This window comes from Eublepharis macularius, chromosome 16 (assembly GCF_028583425.1).
Source record: "Eublepharis macularius isolate TG4126 chromosome 16, MPM_Emac_v1.0, whole genome shotgun sequence".
Classification (NCBI taxonomy): domain Eukaryota; kingdom Metazoa; phylum Chordata; class Lepidosauria; order Squamata; family Eublepharidae; genus Eublepharis; species Eublepharis macularius.
Window position 1 is genome coordinate 26,355,348 of NC_072805.1, and position 23,412 is coordinate 26,378,759.

Sequence of the window (23,412 nt, forward strand, 5' to 3'; positions counted from 1 at the left end):
TCACTGTATAGTTTATGACAATCCCTAGAGCTACTCTGTCACTTCCGGGTTGTAAGTGACATAGTAACATTAGTGACAGGGGGCAATGAGGCTTACCAGCAGGGTGCCTCCTACCATAGTGGGAGGTCTGGTAAGCCTGTCACTCTGCCATGACATTTTGGTTTGGACAGCCTCTCACATTCTAGCCTCCCTCTAAGAGCTCTTGTGACAATAAAATGGGGACGTTGGGAGATTCTTGGAAGAAAGATGAATTTTTTTTAAAAAGCTAGACAAAATTGTTGTTATAGGCTATGTCAAGTGTGTGTATATCTAAACGGCCGTCGAGTTGTAGCTGACTTATGGTAACCTCTGCTGGGGTTTTCAAGGCAGGAGATGAACAGAGGTGGTTTGCCATTGCCTGCCTCTGCATAGCAACCCTGGTCTTCCTTGGTGGTCTCTCATTCAAGTACTAACCAAGGCCAAAACTACTTCGCTTCTGAGATCTGATGAGATTGGACCAGCCTGGGCCATCCAGATCAGGTTGTCAAATGTGAATGAAGAAGAAGAAGAAGAAAAAGAAGAACAACAACAACAACTTATTTCGTGTGTTCAAATATGAACACAATGTTCACCAAAAACAAATGTCTTTAGAACATTGGATGGCAACATTTCCAGAGTCCAACTCCTTCCCTTCCTGTTCATATATGGAGACATAAGACAGAGACATCATAATCAAGACAAATCAAGGCTCAGGCCAGAGAAGTTGTCTACTCTTAAGTTACCTCTTCCTTCCTTGACTGTGTGCTCACAGGCACTGACAGATAATGGGCGATTTTCTTTATGTTCTTATTCTTTAAAAAGCTCCACTTCTTTAAATGGAAGCTGCCATGTCCCCTTTTTCTTCTTTTAATTGCTTTGTTGATCAAAGATTGCTTCAGGCAGGGCAATGCTTCCACTGATCCCATCTATCTTATCACATTTTTACCACACCCTCCCTCCAAGGACTTAGGGTAGCAACACTGTGAGGTAAGTTACATTGGTTCAAGCTGAGCTTCATGATTAAGTAGAGATTTGGGCCCAGGTCTCCCAATTCCTAGCCCAGTGTTCTAACCACTATACAACACTCACTCTGTCTTTGTAGCTATTCTGCTTTAGGCAGCACAACAGAAAAAAAAAACCTGGGGAACGACTGGGGGAAAAGCTTCATGGTCATATTGGTGGCCCTCCTGCTACTCTGAAACCAACTCCTTGAAAAATAAAAGGCTAGTTTCCTGATAGATGCTTGAAGTCATTTCAGTCTCACAAATTTCAAATACAATGAAAAATTGAAATCAGGGAAAAGTGCCCTGAGTGTTCCTCTGTTTTTCATCCTTCATGCTCTTGGGTCTGACTGAACAGAGTGCAAGCTAACAAGGAGGCAACCCCCAGCCGCGGCGTAGCCGTTAAGGCTGGGTGCCTATTTTGATGCCCTGGAAGGAGATAGAGCAGAGCTCCCCTTCCAGGACCTGTGGGGTGGGCGGAGCTAGCCTGTTTAGGCGCGCTCCGCCCGTTTCCCCCTCAGTTGGTGCCTCGAGCTCGGAGAGGAAGGAGCCTCTCGGCAGAGCTCCGAGCTTCGAGGCTTGGGGGCCAACGGCAGCAGCGTTCCTTGCTGCATTGGAGGGAGCGTTTGCAGCAAGCGGGAGGGGAGCCGGGGAGAGCTTCCACGCTGCGCTCGGCTCGCCTCTGGAACAGTTTGTTTTTGGCGGGCTTCGCGGCGGCGGCGGCAGCGCAGCGCGCTGAAGCCTCTGGGGCTTGTGGGCTCTGTGGCCGTGTTCCCGCGGGAGGGGCCTTTTGCAAGCTCTTAGGAAACCCCTCTCCCTGCCCCGTAGTGTTTTGCGCGCTGGGGTGGTTTTGCGGCGCGTTTGGCAAGCGGTTCTCTTTTGCCTCCTTCACCACAGGGGTTCTAGGTGGCTTTTGCTTGCCCGGCGGCCATTTTGTTCCCGGGTGGGCTGCTTTGACGGCGGCCATTTTGTGGAGCTGAGGCATCTGGGGGGCAATTCTTAGTTATACCTGGGGCCTCTGGGATTGGGGGTTGCCTCTTCGGGTGGCCAGAGTTAGCTTCCCTACTGGCAGTCTAGGCTGGGTATTAGTATTGTTGATCAGCTTTTATATTGCTTCTGTTTTACCCTCTGGGGGTTGGCAGGCTTTTGTGGGTTGCATTGTTAGCCTGTTAGAAGGGGCATAAATAATAATTCTATAAAAAAAAAAAAAAAAAGATGCCACCTAAGAAAGGAGTGGGCACTTCTAAAGGGAAGCAGCCTGCAAAGCGGCCTCCCGCTAAGCGGGCCCCCCCCCCTGCATTGTCCTCATCGGATGATGAGGGTGTTGATGGGGCTCAGCAGGAGATTTTGGCCCGCATAGCGGCGTTGGAGAGCAGTCGGGGAGTTTCCGCTGCTTCTGTTGGGGGTGCAAAGAGGCCTAGGTCCACTAGGGCATCTTCTCGCGTGGCTTTTCAGACAGAGGTTCTTAAACGTTTGTCTGCTCTTGAAGGTACTGCCAACCAAGGTGGGGATGATGCCAGCGGAGCTATAGAGCCGGGGGAGACAGACCTTCCTGGAGAGTCGGGTACTGACGATCAAGCTGGATCACAGGTGGCCCTGCCAGTGGCGGTAGCGGTTGATAACGCCTTGGGAGATGGTAAGTCGACTATGACACACAACACAGCTGCCTGGCCTTGGGGTCAGTGTGGGCAGGCCTCACCTGCGGGCGGTGGCGCCCCTGGGCCTTACCCTTCTTGTAGTTACTGGCCTGCTGTGCCTGCGGGATCGCAGTCACCTTTGGAGCCATACGTTAGGCCAGGGCCGGGTCCTGCAGTGTCACATTTCTCAGCAGGGGCGTGGCCGCAGTGGGGTGCACCTGGCTGGCAAGCAAGTGGGGCTGCCATGCCGGCTGGTTCCCAAGCTATGCCCAATGCTCAGCAATTTGTGCTTTCCTCAGCACAGGGCCTGGCTGGGCAGCCTAGCTGGTTCTCTGGTCCTGGTTTTCTCTGGCAGGGTCAGCCTTATGTTCAGACCCCTTATGGGTCTGTACCGTTCAGAGCTTTACCCTTTGGCGATACCGCCTTACCGTTGGGGGACCATTTGACCCCGTCCACTCGTGATAAGATATTAAAGGGAGAGTACATCGACGTCTTCACCCTTCTCTTCAGGGAACTGGAGAAGAAGGACAAGGAAGACTTAGATGACAGGGAGAAGGAAAGGTTAAAGCGTAGACGGGTGGATAGGACGTGGTTTAACTGGTTGCCGGGGTTCCTTATATATGCCGGGGTCCTGGCTAGGGCGCAGCCTTGGAGGGCAGCCTCCCTTATCCAGTACATGGATATAATTTACAAAGGCTATTCGGACTTCAGTGGTGCTGCATGGTTGCAGTACGATGAGGAGTTCCGAATGCGGGCTGCCATGAACCCCACTATCCCGTGGGACCAGATACACCAGCAGTTGTGGTTGCAGGTGATGTCACCTGCAAAGCCTAACTTTGGGGATAGGTCTGATAGTGGGCATTTGGTCCACAGGGCATCGACTTCTTCTGGCACCCGCGCCTCCGCGGGGCAGTCGGTTCAGACACGGCTGCTTTGCTGGGAGTTTGCCTCACAGGGTGTCTGTGCCAGGAAGTCTTGCCCTTATAAGCACGAATGCCCCATGTGCGCGGGGCCCCATGCTTTTACAGCCTGTCCCAGATCCAAGAAACGGGGTGGGGGTAGGCGCCCCTGGGGAGGCAACCAGCCTCCGTCTGGAAAAGGGTCCCAGCCCCATAAATCTGAGAACCCTCAGTGAGTTGTTGCTGGGTTACCCTCGGCGGGATGATGCGGTTTATTTGTTAAATGGGTTTATGTTTGGGTTCCGCATTCCGTTTCAGGGGCCGCGGTCCTCATTCATGTCAACGAACCTCAGGTCTGTCGTTGGCATGGAAGGGGTGGTTAGGACCAAGATAGCACGGGAATGTGCGGCAGGCCGGGTTCTTGGCCCGTTTTCGGCCCCTCCTGTGCCATGCCTGCGTGTTTCCCCTTTGGGGGTGGTGCCCAAGAAGGCTGCGGGCGAGTATCGCCTGATTCACCACCTATCTTACCCGAAAGGGGCATCAGTGAATGATGCCATCCCCAATCATCTGTGCACGGTCCGCTATACGTCTTTTGACCAGGCTATGCGAGTGGTTAGGCGTTGTGGGGTTGGGGCAGAGTTGGCCAAATGCGACATAAAGTCAGCGTTTCGTCTGCTCCCCGTGCATCCAGATGACTTCGAGCTGCTGGGTTTTGCTTTTGAGGGCCAGTATTACATGGATCGGGCTTTGCCTATGGGCTGTTCGATCTCCTGTGCGGCCTTTGAACGGTTTAGCTCGTTCCTTGAATGGGCATTGCGTCAGCAGACGGGTTGTGGTGATACCAGTCATTATCTCGATGATTTTATCTTCGTTGGGAGGGCTGGCACAGGTCAGTGTGCGCGCTTGCTGACAGGTTTTACTGACTTAGCTCAGCGTTTGGGTGTTCCTCTTGCTGAGGAGAAAACTGAGGGACCCTCGACAGTGCTGACCTACCTGGGGATTGAACTTGATACAGTTCAGCAAACCTTTAGGCTGCCTGAGGCGAAGGTGCATGACCTTCGTGGGCGTTTGGCCACCCTTAAGGAGAAGCACAAGGTGTCTCTTCTTGAACTGCAGCAGGTTGTGGGGCACCTTAATTTCGCTTGCAAGGCTGTTGCCCCGGGGAGGGCATTTCTTAGGCGTCTATGTGACGCCATGGCTTCCTTGAGGCTGCCACATCATAGGTTGCGCATATCTAGGGGCATCAGGGAGGATTTGGAGGTTTGGGAATCCTTTCTTAACTCGTTTAACGGGGTCACCTTTTGGAGGGAGGACCTACTGCTTGAGGCTGAACTCCAGGTCACTTCTGATGCCTCTGGCGCAACTGGCTTTGGTGTTTATTTTCGGGGGCACTGGTGCGCTGAAGAATGGCCAGTTGACTGGCATGATGGGGTTTTGGATAGGGATCTTACCTTTTTGGAATTTTTTCCAATTCTGGTAGCGATCTGGCTGTGGGGGGGTGAGTTGGCCAACCACACGGTGCACTTTTGGTGCGATAATTTGGCTGTGGTACAGGTGATTAACTCCCTCACTTCCAGATCGCCTAGAGTAATGAGATTGGTTAGGTTGTTCACGCTCCGGTGCCTCCGACTGAACATTTTGTTCTTGGCAAAACACGTTCCAGGGGTAAACAATGGATTGGCGGACGCTTTGTCTCGCCAACAGATGGAACGGTTTCGCCAACTTGCTCCCGAAGCCGATCTGCAGCCCTCCAGGATGCCAGAGGAGTTGTGGCACCTTGGGAACGTGAGGTTCAGCGTGCCATTTCGCTAGCCATTGCCCCCAGCACCCGGAGGTCCTATGACCGCGCCGTTCAGCAGTTTGTTACTTTTCGGCTTGGGGCGGGACTGCCCCAATTGTGGCCGATTCCAGTGGAGCACATACTGCGATTCTGTGTTGATCGTAGAGGTAAGGGTTGTGCTCCTAGAACAATCAGAGGTCAGCTGGCGGCCCTGGCGTTTGTCAGCAAGGCTCGCGGCTGGCAGGATTTTACGGGGGACTTTAGAGTCCGTAAAATGTTAGAAGGATGGGTGCGAGAGATGGGAGCTCAGGTAGATGATAGGGAGCCTATGTCCCCTGCCATTCTCAAGGGGTTGGGGGCTACGTGGGCTGATGTATGTAGTTCTGACTTTGAAGCCAAGCTCTTCCATGCAGCGGCTCTTATTGCCTTCTTTGGAGCCCTACGGGTAAGTGAGTTGGTGGTTCAGTCAGCTAGGGACAACTCAAATCGGGCCTTGTTGGCCCGAGATGTTAAATTGGCTGGGGAGACGGTAGCAGTCACCATTAGGCGATCTAAGACGGATCAGCTGCGGAAGGGCTCGGTGGTGCAGCTGGGTGCTTGTGCTGATCGGGAGCTTTGTCCTGTGCTTGCGCTTAGAGCATACTTGGAAGCTCGAGGGGATGAGCCCGGGGTGTTGTTCATTCACAGTGACGGGGCTCCCCTTACTCGTTTTCAGTTCTGGGCAGTTACTGCACGGGCTCTCGCCAAGCTTGGGTTGGCGGGTTTTAGGTTTGGCACACACTCTTTTCGGATTGGAGCGGCCTCGACGGCCGCTGCAATGGGTTATTCTGGTCCAGCCATTCAGAAGGTAGGCCGTTGGAGGTCTTCGGCTTACAAGTCCTATGTGCGCCCCCTAATGGGGCCTTTATAGTCTTTTAACTGTTGTCTTTTCTTAGGTGCTGTGGCGCATCGAGGAAGGTGCTCTATCCTTATCTGCGGGCACAGCTTCGTCTTTTGGGCCGCCCACCAGGCTAAGAGGACGGCGTTCGGGTCCCAGCTTGGCCTGAGCCAGTGGGCTACGGTGGAGTGGCAGGGCCGTCGAGGCCTGCGTTGGCCTGGTCTGCTTCCACTATTATTTGAAGGGAGGTGTGCCCCTCCACCTCATATTCTCGTCATTCACCTGGGGGGGAATGACTTGGGTTTGGTGAAGGGCAAGGCCCTGTCACTGCAGGCCCAGGCAGACTTGCGGTTGATAGGCAAGCGCTGGCCTGGTGTCTTAATCATTTGGTCCGATATTCTACCCAGGAGGGTTTGGCGGGAGGCCTTGGATGCTAAAGCTATAGAGGGAGCACGTTATAAGGCCAATAAGGCCTTACACAAGGCTTTGGAGAAGGGGTTGGGGGTTTATTTGCCCCACCCCGGTATAAGGGCTGCTCTGCCGGACCTCTACCGAGGTGACGGAGTTCATCTTTCTTTTAAAGGCAACAACATATTTTTAGACGACTTGCGGCGGGGATTGCTGGAGGCGTTACGCCATATTTGGGGTGTCGAGGCCTAAGCAGAGGCTTGACCTCGTCGGTGGCAGGTTAGAGTTGGGATTTGAGAGCGGGCCGGTGAGTACCCTTGGCACATCCTCATTGGTGGGGAGTGGGGGTCTGTCAGGAGCGGCTGCGGCCCTACGGCTCAGCTGCGAGGGCAGACTGCCTAGTGGGACCTCCCAGACAAGTCCTTATCCCAGGCTGTACGGCTTGGGGTGTTTGGAGCTTTATGGGGGGAACCATTCGCCTGGCCGGCCGGGCCCAAGCCATCTCTGTTGGATGGCTCGCACCCGGGGCAGTGGGTCTCGCCCAGGCAGGTTCAAGGAGAAGGTCCCATGGTGACCACTGGCTTGACCTGTACCGCTAGTTAGCTCCCCTTGTTGCCGCTGTTGAGGTTATGTTGTTGCTTTAATAAAGTAGCCCTTAGTACCCAAAACCTGTGTCTGCCTCTTTCTTCCAACTAGGGTATCAATAACACCCACACAGCAGTGAGCATTCTCGGCATCGTAGCCCCAGAGAGTCATTCAAGAAATAAAGGAAACAGAACATAAGATCTTTTTAAAAAATCCTACTCCTTTTTTGTGTCTTTATGAACAACATACAATCAGTGTGGGCTGCTTAACAAAAAGACACGGCTCTATTATTGTAGTGTACTTAGCCTTTCTAAACCCCTCGAAAGAGGTATTGGTTAAGGTTCAGCAGCAAAAAAAAAAATATTAATGTTCTTATGCACATAGCAGAGCTGATGCATTACAGAGGTAAGGTGAACTTGCATCTGAGGAAGTGAGCTCTGACTCAGAAAAGCTCATGCTGGAATAAATAGTGTTAGTCTTTAAGGCACCTTTAGATTATGCTCTGCTGAGGTCTCTCTCCTCCTCAACTCCTGTCCTACCTAGACTCCTCCCCACCAAGTCACCAAGAATTTCCCAGCCCAGAGCTGGCAACCCTAGTGGTGATATCTTAGAGAAGACTCATCCAAAAGGGACTCAAAATTGTACATTTTCCCATCTCTGTTAACTGGCTACACAGGATCTAAAAATTGATAATAATTCTAGAGAATTCTAGTCAGCAGCAGCAGCAGCAACCTTTATTGGCATTACATCCATGTTAACAAAAACACTCAATGCAACCAGAACTCAGTATACAAATACACAACCCGCCTCATAGATGCAAGATACAAAATTTTAGCTACAATTTCGATAACTTTTGGGTTCTGAGTCGCCAATAGGAAGATAACTTTACATTTATCAGATTTTCCAATTTGCTCTCTCAAAAGCGGGTCAATGAGTGTGGGATGTATATCACAGTAATAAGTACAATACAAAAAACATGTTTCAGGGTTTCTATGGGCCAAGCTACACATGATGAATGACACTTGAACGGCAAGTGGATTGAGTGGAGGGCAAGTGAACAGGGAGAAATACACTTGCTGTTCAAGTGTCATTCGTCATGTGTAGCTTGGCCCTATGTCTCGCTGAGCACAAGTGCATAACCTGTTAGCATATGGCGTTTTATGGAATCTCCCATAAAGTATCGCAGAAGGTAGCACATTAAATCGAGCTAACGAATAAGCTCTGCGATAATGTGGGGCCACTAAACAAGTGAGATATTCTGCCCTATATCCTATACCTATTTCAGCAACAAACAAACAAACAAACAAACAAACAAACAAACAAACAAACAAACAAACAAACAAACAAACAAACAAACAAACAAACAAACAAACAAACAAACAAACAAACAAACAAACAAACAAACAAACAAACAAACAAACAAACAAACAAACAAACAAACAAACAAACAAACAAACAAACAAACAGGAGACTGGGCATATTTTAAAGATGACCAAGTTTTATGGTAGCACAAACTTTGTGACATCAACAGAGCATATCCCGCCCCCAAACCCTCCTGCCATCAAACTGAGGGCCAAGCTACACATGATGAATGACACTTGAACGGCAAGTGGATTGAGTGGAAGGCAAGTGAACAGGGAGAAATACACTTGCCGTTCAAGTGTCATTCGTCATGTGTAGCTTGGCCCACAGGTTCTGATTCCTGATCAGGATGTAAGTGAAGGAATCGTCATTTGAAGTCATAATTGTGAATATTGGGCCATAGATATTTCAGAGCCACCCCATACATCAAGGGCCAATTTGTCTAATGTGCAACTGTTTTGTAAATTCATTATTTTATTTAAGGTATTCAACTAAGGCCAGAATTCATTAATAAAATGCTCTTGTGTCTTAACATCAAAGCTATATTGATGCTCTCCACACGGAAACTCAGAACATTGTTTATATATCTCCTTGTTAATCAATGTATACATATATTTCTCTAAGTGGATTTATTATTATTTTTTTAATCCAAATTTAATACAAGAAATGATAAAACCATACTGTACAAACAAGAAAGGGATTAAAACTAAGCCATAAAAGACATTATCAAAACTTATTATTTATTATTATTATAATAAATTTATTATTTCACTATCCAAGGGTGAAAATATGAAAAACATAATTGTTGTATTTGGGGGTACAAACCCAACAGTTCCAAATGATTGAAAACTGTGTGAAAAATACCTGTGGGTGCTTATGCAGGACAGTGTGATTATTTTCAAAAGGTTTATTTTCATGTCACATAAGAAGGACACAAGTTCTTAAAATCAAATCTGTTCCACAGCACACAAAGGAATTGCTGTTGTGTTTGACTCGTTAGTTGCTGTTTACATTGGCTTAATAGGACATTGTATTCACCATTCAAAAGATCTTAGTTCTCCCTAAACAGTGGAAAATAGATAAGAATCAGTGTTTGCAGTGTTTATGAATGGAGGTGCAATAAAACAAAAAATACTATATTTTTGTTCTTGGATCCAACAATTATGTTTTAAAATTTGCTGCTACTCATTTACCTGCAGGAACAAGTGTGAGATTTTTATATTTGGTGAGGCTAACTATGAAATTGTAAGCCCGTATTCTTTTTAATATGAAGCGTTAAATAATAAAATTGCTTTTGGCCAATTCTCATATGCATTGAACAGCAAATGCATTAGGGCTCACAGCTTCTAATTATTATCACACAATTTCTAGCTATATTGTACTTTTACACTTATTCACTCCTTTTTCCTACTGTTCGGCAGATGACGGATACTATTTCTGTGACCACAGCTGAATCCTGCATCAATATTCCTGTAGCAGAATTATAGCTCCCAGTTATTGCAGTGAAATCAACAATATCAAGTACTTTGACAGGCATTTTTTTAAAAGAAATGAACTCAAATATATTTCAAACTGATCCAACCTCCCTGATTAAAAACATAACAATAGAAAACAATCAATGTGGAGTTTACTTTTAATTTACTTTTTAATCAGCTTTATTTTAATCAGAAAATTGTATCTAGTTAAACTCATTTAATGATATCTGGGATGAATGAAATGAAACGAACCCTCTACTGACTGGCTGGTGGTTTTCATGTCATTCTTAGTCCTGGCTGATGGCCACCAAGTAGCAAATGAAGGAGAAATGTATATGTTTCATGATTTAAAACAACAACAACAATGGGTGTAAAAATGATGGGTGTAGCTATATATAAGGTAAAGGTCCCCTGTGCAAGCACCGAGTCATTACTGACTCATGGGGGGATGTCACATCACAACGTTTTCTTGGTAGACTTTTTACAGGGTGGTTTGCCATTGCCTTCCCCAGTCATCTACACTTCACCCCCAGGAAACTGGGTTCTCATTTTAACGACCTCGGAAGGATGGAAGGCTGAGAGTCAACCTTGAGCTTCTGCCAGGATCGAACTCAGGTTGTGAGCAGAGCTTGGACTGCAGTACTGCATCTTACTACTCTATATACAAGAACAAAAATCAGAAGGATAGATGTGTTCTGCATACTGGAAAATACTAAAGTCCATCTTTTTGATTCTCTCAATGGCCATCCAGTGGTGGCATTTTCCTTTAGTATGCCCTCCCCCAAGTTACTCCCCTGGAGTAACTTGGCACCAGGCTTCATGCTCTTTTATCTAGGCTTTTAACTAAGGCAGGTCCCCACCAACCTTTTTGAGCCTGCAGGCACTTTTGGAATTCTGACTCAGGGTGTGAGAACAACCACAAAATGGCTGCCACAGGAGGCGGACCCAACCACAAAATGTCCGGGAGTGAGGTTATGCGTAACTCTAATAGTAAATCTTCAGCATTTCAGGCAAAAGCTCTGTTTAATAGGATGATTTTTAAAATGGATATATTGTGTATATTGTGTATATTTCATATATACAACTTACCTTTTAAAGTGAACATATTGTTTAATTTTATTTATTTATTTATTTATTTATTTATTGCATACGCAGAGCTTACCTTCAGGCACATGGTGAAGATTCTTGCCTGGTGGTAGCAGCTGCTGCCAAAACAACTTGAAACAAATCTGCACAACCCATCAGGTCTCCAATGGCCAATCAGAAGACCTGTTGTCTAAAAGTCCTAATTGACTGCACTCGCTTTCTAAAAACAATTGATGGACATTAGGAAATGTGTCATCAGGGGCCATGCTCGGAACCACTGAATTAAGGAGTTATAATCTTAAAGATTTATAATCTTCCAGCTGTTTTATGGTCTGCTTCTGTCCTCTTTTATTGATATTATTTTAGGCTTCTCAATGCGAGCATTATACTGTTTTCTTTCCTTAATAACGATAAGATTTTGATCTGAGGTCTTGAACTGAACAGCACAATTTAATAAAATCACAAAGCATACATCAGTAATGAACAAAGAATAACAAATAAATGGAAGTTGCACCAGCAATACATAATTATCCCATTAATACAAAGGCATATCTCAAAGATATGATAGTAGATACAAATTTGGCTACAGATCTCGTAACTGCAGGGTTAACATCAGCTAGCAAAAAGGATACCACTTGAGGCTCAATAACAAGTTGGTATTTACTCAAAACAGGAAAGATCCAAAGATCTCAAAATGAAAACTGTTGTTTGTTACCCCATTTTTACACCCTGGCTTGTTTTTAATGGCCTGTTTTAATGTCTCAGCTTGCTTTCTTAATGCCTTTGTTTCGAATGGTCTTGGGTAAATGGTTTGTTTTATTGTTTTAATTGTAAACCACCTCAAGCAGGTCGCTGGAAGGGTGGCATACAATTACCCCCTCCCCCCAAAACAAACAAATAAATCCCCAGATGCTTTTGAAAACCTACGAGCAGAACATGAAACACAGCCGTTCTCACTATTGGCCAGATTTTGATAGGAACATAAACGATGTTTGAAAAGTTACCAAAAGTTGATGTATTATTATCAACTTTCAACTGACTTATAAAAATATATTCAAATTGGAAACATCTGACGACTTCTGTAGAAGTTCCAGTTAAGTTCATTAAGCATTTTAGCTGTGCTGAGCAGACCTATCATGTTTACTCAGAAGGATGTCCAACTGTATTTTTAGAATATCACTCTGCTGTTTGCACTGGTTACAGTCTTGTAAATAAAGGTTCTGTTATCATTATTATAAACATTATTATTCCATAAATATTATTATATCATCATCATTATTATACCATAAACACTAGAAAATCCAAAGCTCCCACTTGGTTTTTCCCACTTTCTAAAAACATTCAGTGGATACCAAGAAAGGCATTGGTGGGTGCCATACTACCCACGGTCACCATGTTGGGGATCCATGCCCTACACCATGCCCAAGTTTATAAACTTTTATAATAAACACTGGTCATGTTATTATTATATACTGGGTATGACAGTTCAAGTGATTTCCGATATTAATAAAATTAATTTAATAACAGGAACATCACCACTCAAAGCACAAACATCAAGCAGCAGTTATAGAACACTCAACTCCCCACCAAAACATGCACACAATTAAATCCAATCAATAGCAAACAGCTGGTATCCAGAAACCCTATTCGCTAATTCACTAGTCTGTAGGGGAATCCTGATTGGCTGGCTCAACAACCCGGCCAATCGGAATGCAGCTGTACAGAACCTTGCTACTAACCTTTTTCTTGAAGCTCCCAGTACACTACAGTTATAAACCATTGTTTTCCAGTTGGCTGCTAATAATAAATACATTATGGCAATGAGAAAATGCAGTGGAACAGAAGTAGTGTGTTATCCGATCACTTACTTCCCTTTGAAATATAAGCCACATTCCAAGAAATCCCCTTCCAACTCTTCTTGCTTCCCTTAACATTTCTCATATTCTGTGACAAACCCCTCCCCCCACACCCACTAAAACATTTACTTCAAATTGCACCCTAAGCAAAGTTCAGTGACAGCTCTGGGTATACAGAGCTCAGTAATTTTTTAGGTCTTCCAAAAACTCTGGCTTTTTTCAAATTTTCTCAAATGTTCTGCCTGAAAGGAGACCCTCAGAAAATTGATTCTAACTTTGCTTCAGGCAAAATTTCTGTGACAATTTCTATTTGAAAGCAACTGCCTGAGCCCAGCTTATCTGAATGAACACCTTTTCCTATATGAGCTTTTCTAGATATTACACTAGCAAATGACTCTTTTCTGGGTTACACCCCCTTGAGACATGAAAGTAGAAAATGTTCAGAATAGAAAATGCTTTTCAGGTATGACATGCCTGTTGAGAGACAGCATCCCCAGGGAGTTTCCCCTCCCAACTTGTAATTTTTGGCACCGAAATCATCCTCTTTTTCTCATTTTTTTAAAAAATGCTACTGATGGTTTTTAAAGGATTTGATGGGCAGGGGCTCCTGCTTTTATGCATATTGTTGATAGTTATGAACATATGTCCAGGTAACAGTTTGTTAGGAGATGCTGGTGCTAGAACTGGGGACCTATGGATTTGTGCACCCTTTGTGATGAGCCATTAGGCTTATGAGCTATAATGTCGGGTTCATACGTTCCACCCAAGTTATCCATTTTCCCTTCATGACTTGGAAGGATTATAAAAGCCTTCCAAATCTGTGGACTTTACCAGGTAACTGTAGTATATACCCATGGGCTGCATGAGGCCTGGCAGAGCCATTCTGTGTGATCCATGTTGTTCTGACCCTCTCCACAATATATCCATTGCATTCTAGTGGCTTGCCTTTCAGTCACAAGCTCATGGAATGCAATGGAGATATTTCCCATTGAGAGCTGCAGTATACTGCATCCTAAGAAACTAGCAATGAGAAATTTCACCAGACACTTGTATTCCAGTGAAATGCATGCTCCCTGGATACAATGGAGAAATTTTCCATCCCAGAAGGGTGGAGAGTAAGGGGAAATGGTGTTCTGACCCTCCCCCTGGGGAAGGAAACTTCTCAACTCATAGTGACCTACAATGCAGTCAGGTGACATCATGGGGTGTGGCCACATGACATCATGGGGCAGCCCACGTAGGTCCAGGGAAGAGCCCTGTAACTGTATGAATTATGTACCTGTGCTACATACTGGAATCCCCAGCTTCTGATCTTTTGCTTGGATTCCTAATTTCTGATCTCATGATTCCCGAATCTTGGCTCAAACAAGAAGAAATCTGGTTCCAGGTTCTGCTCAAGGCCAAGCTACAAGTGATGAATGACACTTGAACGGCAAGTGAACAGACTCACTCCCTGTTCACTTGCACTCCACTTGCACTCCACTTGATCAAGTAGTGAAGAGAGAGGAATACATGTATGGGCCAAGCTACACATGACGAATGACACTTGAACGGCAAGTGGATTGAGTGGAGGGCAAGTGAACAGGGAGAAATACACTTGCTGTTCAAGTGTCATTCGTCATGTGTAGCTTGGCCCTGAGTCTGTTCACTTGCCATTCAAGTGTCATTCGTCACTTGCAGCTTGGCCCAAAGTGGCTACTTGTGGCTCAGCACTGATGCAGATCAACATGTTCCTTGGTACCTATAGACTGCTCTTTGTGGTTGGATGAATGTTCCTCCCTGATCTGTCCTTTTGTTGCATCAAATGTTACATACCATATCCTTCTGAGGATGCACTAAAAATTTCTTTGTATTTTGTGTGGATGCTTACTTCAATACACATTTTGTATGAGACATATGGAAATTCAGAACTTCAGGTTATCCAAATGTAAATCCAACGCAGACACCCCAGTTTGGGAGATCAAGATCTGAATCCAGTAGCACCTTAAAGACCAACAAGATTTCCAGGGTATAAGCTTTTGAGAGTTAAAGTTCCCTTCATCAAGTGTGAAGAAAGGGAGCTGGATACAATTTCAAACTTACTGAATTTTAGTATGTAGTTCTGGTTGAGAGAGAGTTTCAGCATTTTGTCATGGTGAAACTTACTGAGTATAATCTGTGAGGGGAGAAAATCTTGGTGAACCTCCCCCTCCCCCCCCAAAAAACATGATGAAACCAAAAGAAATGATTCCGATCAGGAACTATAACTGGGAACTTGCCCTTTCAAAGGCCAACAGATTGTCAGTTAGCCTTTCTAAAGGCCAAGAGCCTTCTTGGAGCCCAGGGACTCTGACCTCTTGGATAGAAAACAAAAGACATCTCCATTGGCCACTCAAAGTGAAGTATGAAAGCTTTGCCTGGGTCAGCAGAGTGGCATTCAAATAACTCATGAATAATCATAGCGAAAACTATACAATAGAAGTGTTGTCCTAGTGTCTTGTTTTGTGCGTGAGTTGATGAATTGTTTTGCAATCTGTGCCATTTACCAGAGCAAATAATCTGCATAGCATTTTGCAACATCCTGCTATTTATCCCAGAGTTGAAATTTCACCTAAAGGCAAATTCAAAGCAAACTGAATGTGTGTCTCTGTGTGTATGTGTGGGTTGGTGTCTCTCCTTTAATGAACTATCTCAGCAATTTCTTTTACTTCTTTTCCATACGTACTTAAAAATATATATATTAATTGCTGAATTGCAACTGTTAAAATCTTTTACATCTCATTAGTACAGGCACCCAATGTTTGCCAGCATACGGGAAATCCTTTTCCTGGCTCCAAGCTCCGGGCTATGACCAAACTGCTCCTCACAATTTCACAGGAAGGTCAAATGGAGTTGTGATAAAAGTAGGTGTTGGAATCTGTTGATCACTAAGCATTTTTTTAAAAATGTCTAGGTGGAAGCTACTGCTGCTTCGGACGATGGAGTCTAGTAATGCAGGCCAGATAAGGGATTTGCCCTTATGCTTGTAGAAAATTTGAAAAAAGAAGACTGAAGTCACTCCTCCTCCTCTTCTCTGTTAATCTTTCTAAGTAGTAGGAGTCCAGTAGCACCTTTAAGACTAACCAACTTTATTGTAGCATAAGTTTTCGAGAACCACAGTTCTCTTCTGGACTCTTTACTATTTTGTGATTACAGCCTAAACACGGCTAACTCCTCTGAATCTTTCTAAGGATGCTGTCAACATGACACTTGGATACCTAGCTGTCTTCCCTGTTCCCACTTTATCAAATTGAAATGCAGGGTAAGCAAAGCTGGCAACTCAGCTGGCCCATCACAGAATTTTGTGCCAGGCCTCCAGAGTCTTCTTAGCCTTCCACATTGTACCAGCATCTTGTCTCTGCATGGACATCTGTTCAGGGATACCAGGTGGATCACCTTGTGGCAGAACTCGGAATACATCCCATCTCATTTTCCCTCCCACTTCTTGCATCTTCAGTCTAGGTGAAAATGTAATTAACTTTTATAATCCAACTTGAAGTTATACCATGCCAGATCTGTGATCTGAGCTTGGGGAAATAAATGTTTTCAGCTGGAGAGATGGAAGATTTTAAAGACTTCTGGTTTATTATTGTTGGGGTTCCTTTTGCACAAACTACTTTGATCTGATCTTGTGATAATGAGGAAATGAGGACTGGGATTATGATGTCAAACATGACTGTTGCCCTTAAAAGACTTCTGTAATAATCTTTGGAATACACCTGATACAAAGATACACACTGAATGAAGGGGATTATGGAGTGGTTATCAAGGAACTATTCCACAATACTCATATGCTATTTTTTTAACCTCAGTATTTTTTTAAATAAGTAAATACTTTGCAGCTCCTGAGGATAAAAATTTTGGGGAGAAAGCTGAGGATTTGTAACTAACTATTGATTTAATCTCTGTTTTTCTACTGTTTTTAAGGTCTTCCATATCTGGTGATCGTCCGATTCATGCAGGACATCTGTGTCCAAAAAAGGGTCTTCAGCATTATCAGTTCTGTTTTAAACAAACAAAAAAAATTCTCAGAATAACTGGAATGGAGGAAAATGTTCCTTGTGAGAGAGTACAATTGAAAGTAAAGAACTGAATGAATCTGGCTTACTTTGAGACTGTGACAAGGAGATAAACCCCAGGATAATCTTTCTATAAATGCCCTTTTCTCTGTATGCTCATTGAATAATTCTTATGTTAGATTAAATAAATGCATGGTCAAACACACAATTTAAATCTCCCATTTTAATGTTCCTGGTCCCTGGTTTTATTTTTAAAGGGAACAAGTGTCACCTCCTTCTTACAAACCAGTGTATGTGGGTTCATGCATGTTGGACATGTATTCACTGTAATGTACATGCAGACCAGCACTACCACTTTCTGGGAGATAACTGGCATAGGAAGTCGCCATGCCCTATACATTAAGGTTCTGGGGAAAACATCATGCACACGTTTTTTTCAGAAAGTTCTGCCTAATGTTAGCAAATGTTTGCTTTGGCTCAGCTTCAATCCTCAAGGTATAATTATCTTTGAATTCAAACCTCTGCTGTTTAGTTACGTTTCTTCTTGCCTACTTTGGTGGGAGCCTTTCAGACTTTACTTTTTTGAAGAATCAAGTATATTGTATCATTCATTTGAATTTCCTGGAACTGCTTGTCAATGTGTTCGCTTTTGTTCCAAATTCTCTCATTTTGCATCAGACATTTTTTTTCCACTGGCAACTTCCTACCGACTGGCCCATTCCCTACTATTAACTGTAATTGCAATGGAAAATCAATATATCCTTTGAGAGAATCCCTGAAACATCTGATTGACAGTGCTTGGACAGAGAATGTTCTATTTTGCGAATCTTCGCCTGATTCGGCAAAATAGTTCTTTAGAGTATGTAAGGCCTATTTTTCTACCCCAGCAATGCGAAAGTGTTAAAAATAGGAACCATATTCATGGAGTGGTGTTGAAATTCCCATGGACCTTCTTTTTCTTCAACAAGCCTCTTCTATGACCCTCATCACCACAGTACCCCAGTGTCTAACGATGCCTGCTGATTGAAAAGAGCCATTTGAAGCCTTCGCCTGTTGAGTAATCTGGCCAGCGATGTACTCTTAGGCACTTTATAATCAAATAAATGATCACATTTGTTCTCTGCTGACACTTTATTGCTGCGATTACTGATCTGTCGAGGATTGTTAATGTGTGTGCAAGGTTCTGTAATGAATTGTTTCTCCCATAGATTTGATTTGCCTTCTATAGTTAAGTTTCTGATGTTCCTGCAATGTTGCAGCTTTGATATATGAATGGCCCTGACCAAAATCATCCCTTTGCATTACTTTACAGACTTCAGCACAGCTCCCCAAAGGATGCCAGCTTATTTTATTTACACTTGTATTTCCTATTTATAAGCATTATCCATCGCTTAATTTTTTTTTAAAAAAAAAAGAATAAACAGCTCTTTATTACTGAGATATTCCAGGCTTCCTTTTCAATTAACTCCTGCTGGGTTTCTCTATTATGTATCAAAGCTAAATATTACCCAATTTAAGACTATAATTTGTTTTTAATGCCTGTTTCAACAACATGGTCTGTTTACTACTTTATCTTTCTTACCAATTTTGCCGTAAGAATTAAAAAGGGGGGAAGGGGGGGAAGCAAGGAATTAACCTCATTAGATTTCTTTAAGCATGTAGAAACCTGTCAGTTTTTTAAAAGGCCTTCATTGTTTGGGTGTGTTTGGGTTTGTGCCATGGGCTGCATTTATGGGCAGAGAACACACACAACCATCTAGAGGTCACGGGCTCAGGTTGGTAGTTTCAAGGGTTACCTATTTAATTATATACTGTGTAGATGAAACATGCTAACAGTGCAGTCCTAAGGACACTCTCCTGGGAGTAATCCTGAGGAGGATTTTGAATAGAGTTACTTAAGATTACTCTCTTAAGAGCCAGGGTTAACACCGACCTTGCAATCCTACAAAGAGTTACCCCATTCTAAGCCCTTTGATTTCAGTGTACTTAAACTGTAGTAGTTCTCCATAAGACTGCACCATAAAGATGTTATCAATTGCTACACAATTTAGTATTGGTTCACCTACTACTATACAGTTCGGTTTCATGATGCTAGTACATTTCAGGGTGTTTGTTTTTACTCTGTATTTTCTTGGAGGAAACAAAATTTGTTTTTATTTAAGAGTGATCACCTCCTCCCCTTATTTCAATTAAGGGTCACTGGAAAATCCTAATGAATTTTGGCTGTGAAGGAAGATTCCATTTGCCTTACACATGTTTTCTGAAGCTTGCAAAGGCAGAAATGGAGTTATAATCACTACTTTACTCAGTGCCTGTGTAGTGAGGAATGATTAAAAGGATGGCAAAAGCTGAAGTCTGCTTGTTGTACATTATGATTTACCACTGGAAGGAGCTAGAGTAATGATGTTGAATTACAAGAGACTATAGCTCTAAGGCATCAGCATGGTTAAAGAGTTGAAAAGAAGGGGAATAATATTTGCGTATATATACAGAAGCAAACTTATGCCTGAAAAGACCAGCTATGGGATCTGTTACTTCTGGAAATGATGCAGCTCAGAGATGTAGAAGAGTTTTCAAAAATGTGACATGCATCTTATACATGAGAAACAAAAGACAATCATTTAAAAAGTGGACAGATTCCGCTCCTGCTTCCTACAACAATAGAACACATAGACTGAGAGCAGAACCACAAGTGACAAAAGGCACAGATTGGACACTTGCCAGCTTCCCTCAAGTTTTGATGGGAAATGTAGGCAGCTTGGCGGAATGTTGGACAAGTGACAGTTGAAAAATCCATTGGACAGCAGTCGGAGAACCAAGCTGCACGACCAGGACGCCTACATTTCCCATCAAAACTTGAGGGAAGCAGACAAGTGTCCAATCTGTGCCTTTTGTCACTTGTAGTTCTGCTCTGAAAGAGAGCAAGAGGAAGGAGACTGAGCTACTCAAATAGCAGGCAAGGTCAGGTGCTAGAACTCCATCATGGAGTTCCTTAGCATTGTCAACTCCAAACTCTTTCCTCTGTATTTCTGTTATTGGGGGCCAAAGGGTACAGCAGCATATACCACATCTGTCAACACACACAACCATCTAGAGGCCACATCTGTTAACATTTAGAAGTGAAAGGGAACTTTTAAGCATTCAGCTAGACAATACATGTGACATGAGTTGAGTCGGGGGGGGGGGGTCCCTTTTAAACATTTTGCTTAATTTGGGACTGGCAAGTCTACTTGGCATTGAGAGGGTAACATTGGCCTATCCAGGGCAAACTTTAAGACTTAGAATGGCCGGGCCACTACTCCCAACTCTACTCCCCAAAGACAATGGGATGGGATGGGATATTGCAGGGGTTTCTGGGGCCATTTCGATTTCCAAAGAGAGGGACAGTGCCACCATTCCTCCAGTTCACACTCTTTCTAGACCTGATGATGATGACAGAGCCTAGAGAAGCATAAACACCGTTGCCTGCAGCTGCTGGAGAATGCACATCCCCGGGCCACCACAGGGGGAGAGTATGACTCTTCCATGGTCTTCTAAGCCTTTTCAGCTTCAGAAGGGCTAGAAGGAGCCACCACCACTCTTTGTGCCACAACGAAAATGTATGTTTGTAGACACTAGAAGGTATTCATTCATTCATTCATTCATTCATTCATTCATTCATTCATTTATACTCTGCATTTCTCCCCAGTGGGAATTCAAAGGGGCTTACATCAGTCTCTTTTCCTCCATTTTACCTTTACAGCAACCTCAGCAGAGTGAGTGGCCCATGGTCACCTACCGATCTTCCATGGCAGAGTATGGATTCAAACCTAGGTATCCCACATCTTAATCTGATAATAGAACAATCTGGAATCTTATCCACCAAATAGTAAAGAGTCCAGTAGCACCTTTAAAACAAACCAACTTTACTGGTTGCATCTGACAAAGAGAGCTGTGGTTCTTGAAAGCTTATGCTACAATAAAGTTGGTTAGTCTTAAAGGTGCTACTGGATTCTTTACTATTTGCAACTACAGACTAACATAGCTAACTCCTCTGGATCTTATCCCCAAAAAACCCCTTCAGGTAGCCCTGGACTGTTTGGGGGCAGAACCAAAAAACCAGAATCGTTTTAGCCCAAAGGCTCTGTAAATGTGGCAATGAAATGTACTATTATATCTGTATATTAGTGGTTTTGTTATGTATATATACAAGGTTTTAGTACTTATATGTAGAACCATATTGAGGATGATTTTAATCTGTTTGAATTTCATTTGATTTATTAAATTTTATAATTCATATTTTTAGTTACATTCAATAATTTAAAACATTTTCTTTCTTTTGCTCCAACCTCCTTCATTACTCTTGGTATGCAGGGTGGTTGGTTCCCTCCCCCCTTTTTTTGTTGTCCTTAACAGATTATGGTAAACACCCAAACAAAGAAAAAACAGATTTTTTTCAGGGGGAGCTTTTCTGTAATACCTATTAACTCCAGATTTGTTCAAGAAAAATCACACGAAAGGCCCCAAACAGTGATTTTTGTGTATTTTCAGCTTTGGGATTTCAGAACCCCTAGTCCTTTAGACATGTGAGCCCTAGGGCCAGGAAGGTCATAACCAGCTCCTTGAACTGAAGTCAGAAACAAGGTGGCAGTCAATTAAGTTGTTTTAAAATTGGCAAGATGTGACCTTAACGGTGAGAACCTAAGAGAACTGAGCATCTGTAATCTGAACCAGCTACAATTTCTGGGTTGCCTTCTAAGTGTAAGGATCTGCCAAGCAACCCTCAAATGACTTCACTGCAGGAAGTAAAAGAACTTTATTGAAAAGTTGCGAGTATCATGAGCTTACTCCATCTTTGCCAGGAATAATGTTTACATGCAAGAATCAAACATATGTGGGCTTCCCAAGCATGGGCAAATTCTAATAGTCCTCCCCCCAGTCTAATGGTCAGCTAAGCTCAGTGGGAAAGCATCTAAGCAGGAAACAGCAGAAATGATGTATGGAATTTTCAAGGTCGTGGTATCTCTGCAGGTGCCTCTTCCCAGACCTAAGAGAGATGCCCTGGTGCATACAGATAACAGCAGGAACAAACACCTCCTTTGCATAGTTTCACATTGCAGGTCCGAAAGATAAGGCGAGTAACATTAACAGTCCAGTCAAAGAATAGCCTCAGCATTTAACCATAATCATTCATAACACAAAGCATTAGACTACCAACTTCCAAGAGACGTTGTCAAAGGCTTTCTCAGCATCAACAAACATAAATGCAGTTTTTTCACCTTTTCGTCTTGAACGTTCAATTGCACTAAGTAGGTATCTGATATTATTTTTCATATACTTCTTTGGGACAAAGCCTGTTGGGTCTTCATGCATCACCTCTGAGATGCATTTTTTCAATCTTTGAGCCATTATTAATGTAAATGTTTTATAATCCACGTTCAACAAAGATATAGGCCTGTATGATTGCGGTGTTAATGGATCATTCCCCTCTTTATATATCAAAGTTATAGTAGCTTCTTGCCACATTGAAGATAAGATCTTCTTAGTTTGGATCTCATTCATGGGCTTTTGCAACAGTATAGCCAATATATCCTCAAAGATTTGTAATAAGCAGCCGTGAATCCGTCTGGACTTGGAGCTTTTGGAGTCTTCAAAGTTTTGATTGCAGAATTTATCTCTTGTATCGTTATTGCTTGATTTAAGATAATTCTATGCTCATTAGTAAATTCTTTTACTGGTGTCTCCAATAAATATTTCTCCATTTCTTCTTCTTTTATTGATTCTTCTTTATAGAGATTTGAGAAAAAAGCTCTGATTTGCTCTTTCACTTCCTGATCTCTGTAAATTACCTAGTTGTCTTCCCTGATTCCCGGTATCCTTCTCTTCTTCTCCTCCTTCAGAGAGTAAGCTACGTACCTTCCAGGCTTGTTTGCAGCTTCAAAGTGTCTATGCTTTAAATACTTCAACTTTTTCTGAATTCCTTCTTTATTCAGCAGATCCAATTTATTCTTCGGCTGCTTAATTTCTTCCCATATTTCTCTATCCCTTGTTCTTTTATGGTCATGTTCCATTTTTAAAAATTTTTTGGGTTAAATTATTTCTTACTTCAAATTTAATTTTCTTCTTTTTGGATGCTATTGCCATCAATATTCCTCTTAGATAGGCTTTACTTGCTTCCCAAATTGTTGTAGGGTTGGCATTATTTGTAGTGTTTATTCTAAAATAGTCAGTCAATTTTTGCCTGCATTTTCGAAATACATCCTCATTTAAAAATAAAGTATTGTCCAATCTCCATCTTCTTTCTCTCTAATTGCCTGTTTGACATACTATCTCTATTGGATTGTGATCCACTATGATCCTTGGGTGGACTTCTACATTTTCTACCTGCATCAAAAGACTCTTAGATATCCAA

The 23,412-nt window shown here is 43.4% G+C and overlaps 1 protein-coding gene across 1 annotated transcript; it reads left to right on the plus strand.

Annotated features, from left to right (window-relative positions):
* The first annotated feature begins 2,234 nt into the window (after positions 1-2,234).
* On the plus strand, positions 2,235-6,872 carry LOC129343873 (uncharacterized). The gene is made up of 2 exons (XM_055000256.1): positions 2,235-2,655; positions 6,271-6,872. The coding sequence occupies exons 1-2, from the start codon at positions 2,235-2,237 to the stop codon at positions 6,870-6,872; spliced, it is 1,023 nt and encodes a 340-aa protein (XP_054856231.1).
* The last annotated feature ends 16,540 nt before the right edge of the window (positions 6,873-23,412 follow it).

Excerpts from the sequence above, each read along its gene's own strand:
- LOC129343873 (XM_055000256.1), top strand. The coding sequence starts at position 2,235 with ATGCCACCTAAGAAAGGAGTGGGCACTTCTAAAGGGAAGCAGCCTGCA. Across the intron at positions 2,656-6,270 it reads TGATAACGCCTTGGGAGATG|GTGCTGTGGCGCATCGAGGA; the intron begins GTAAGTCGACTA and ends GTCTTTTCTTAG.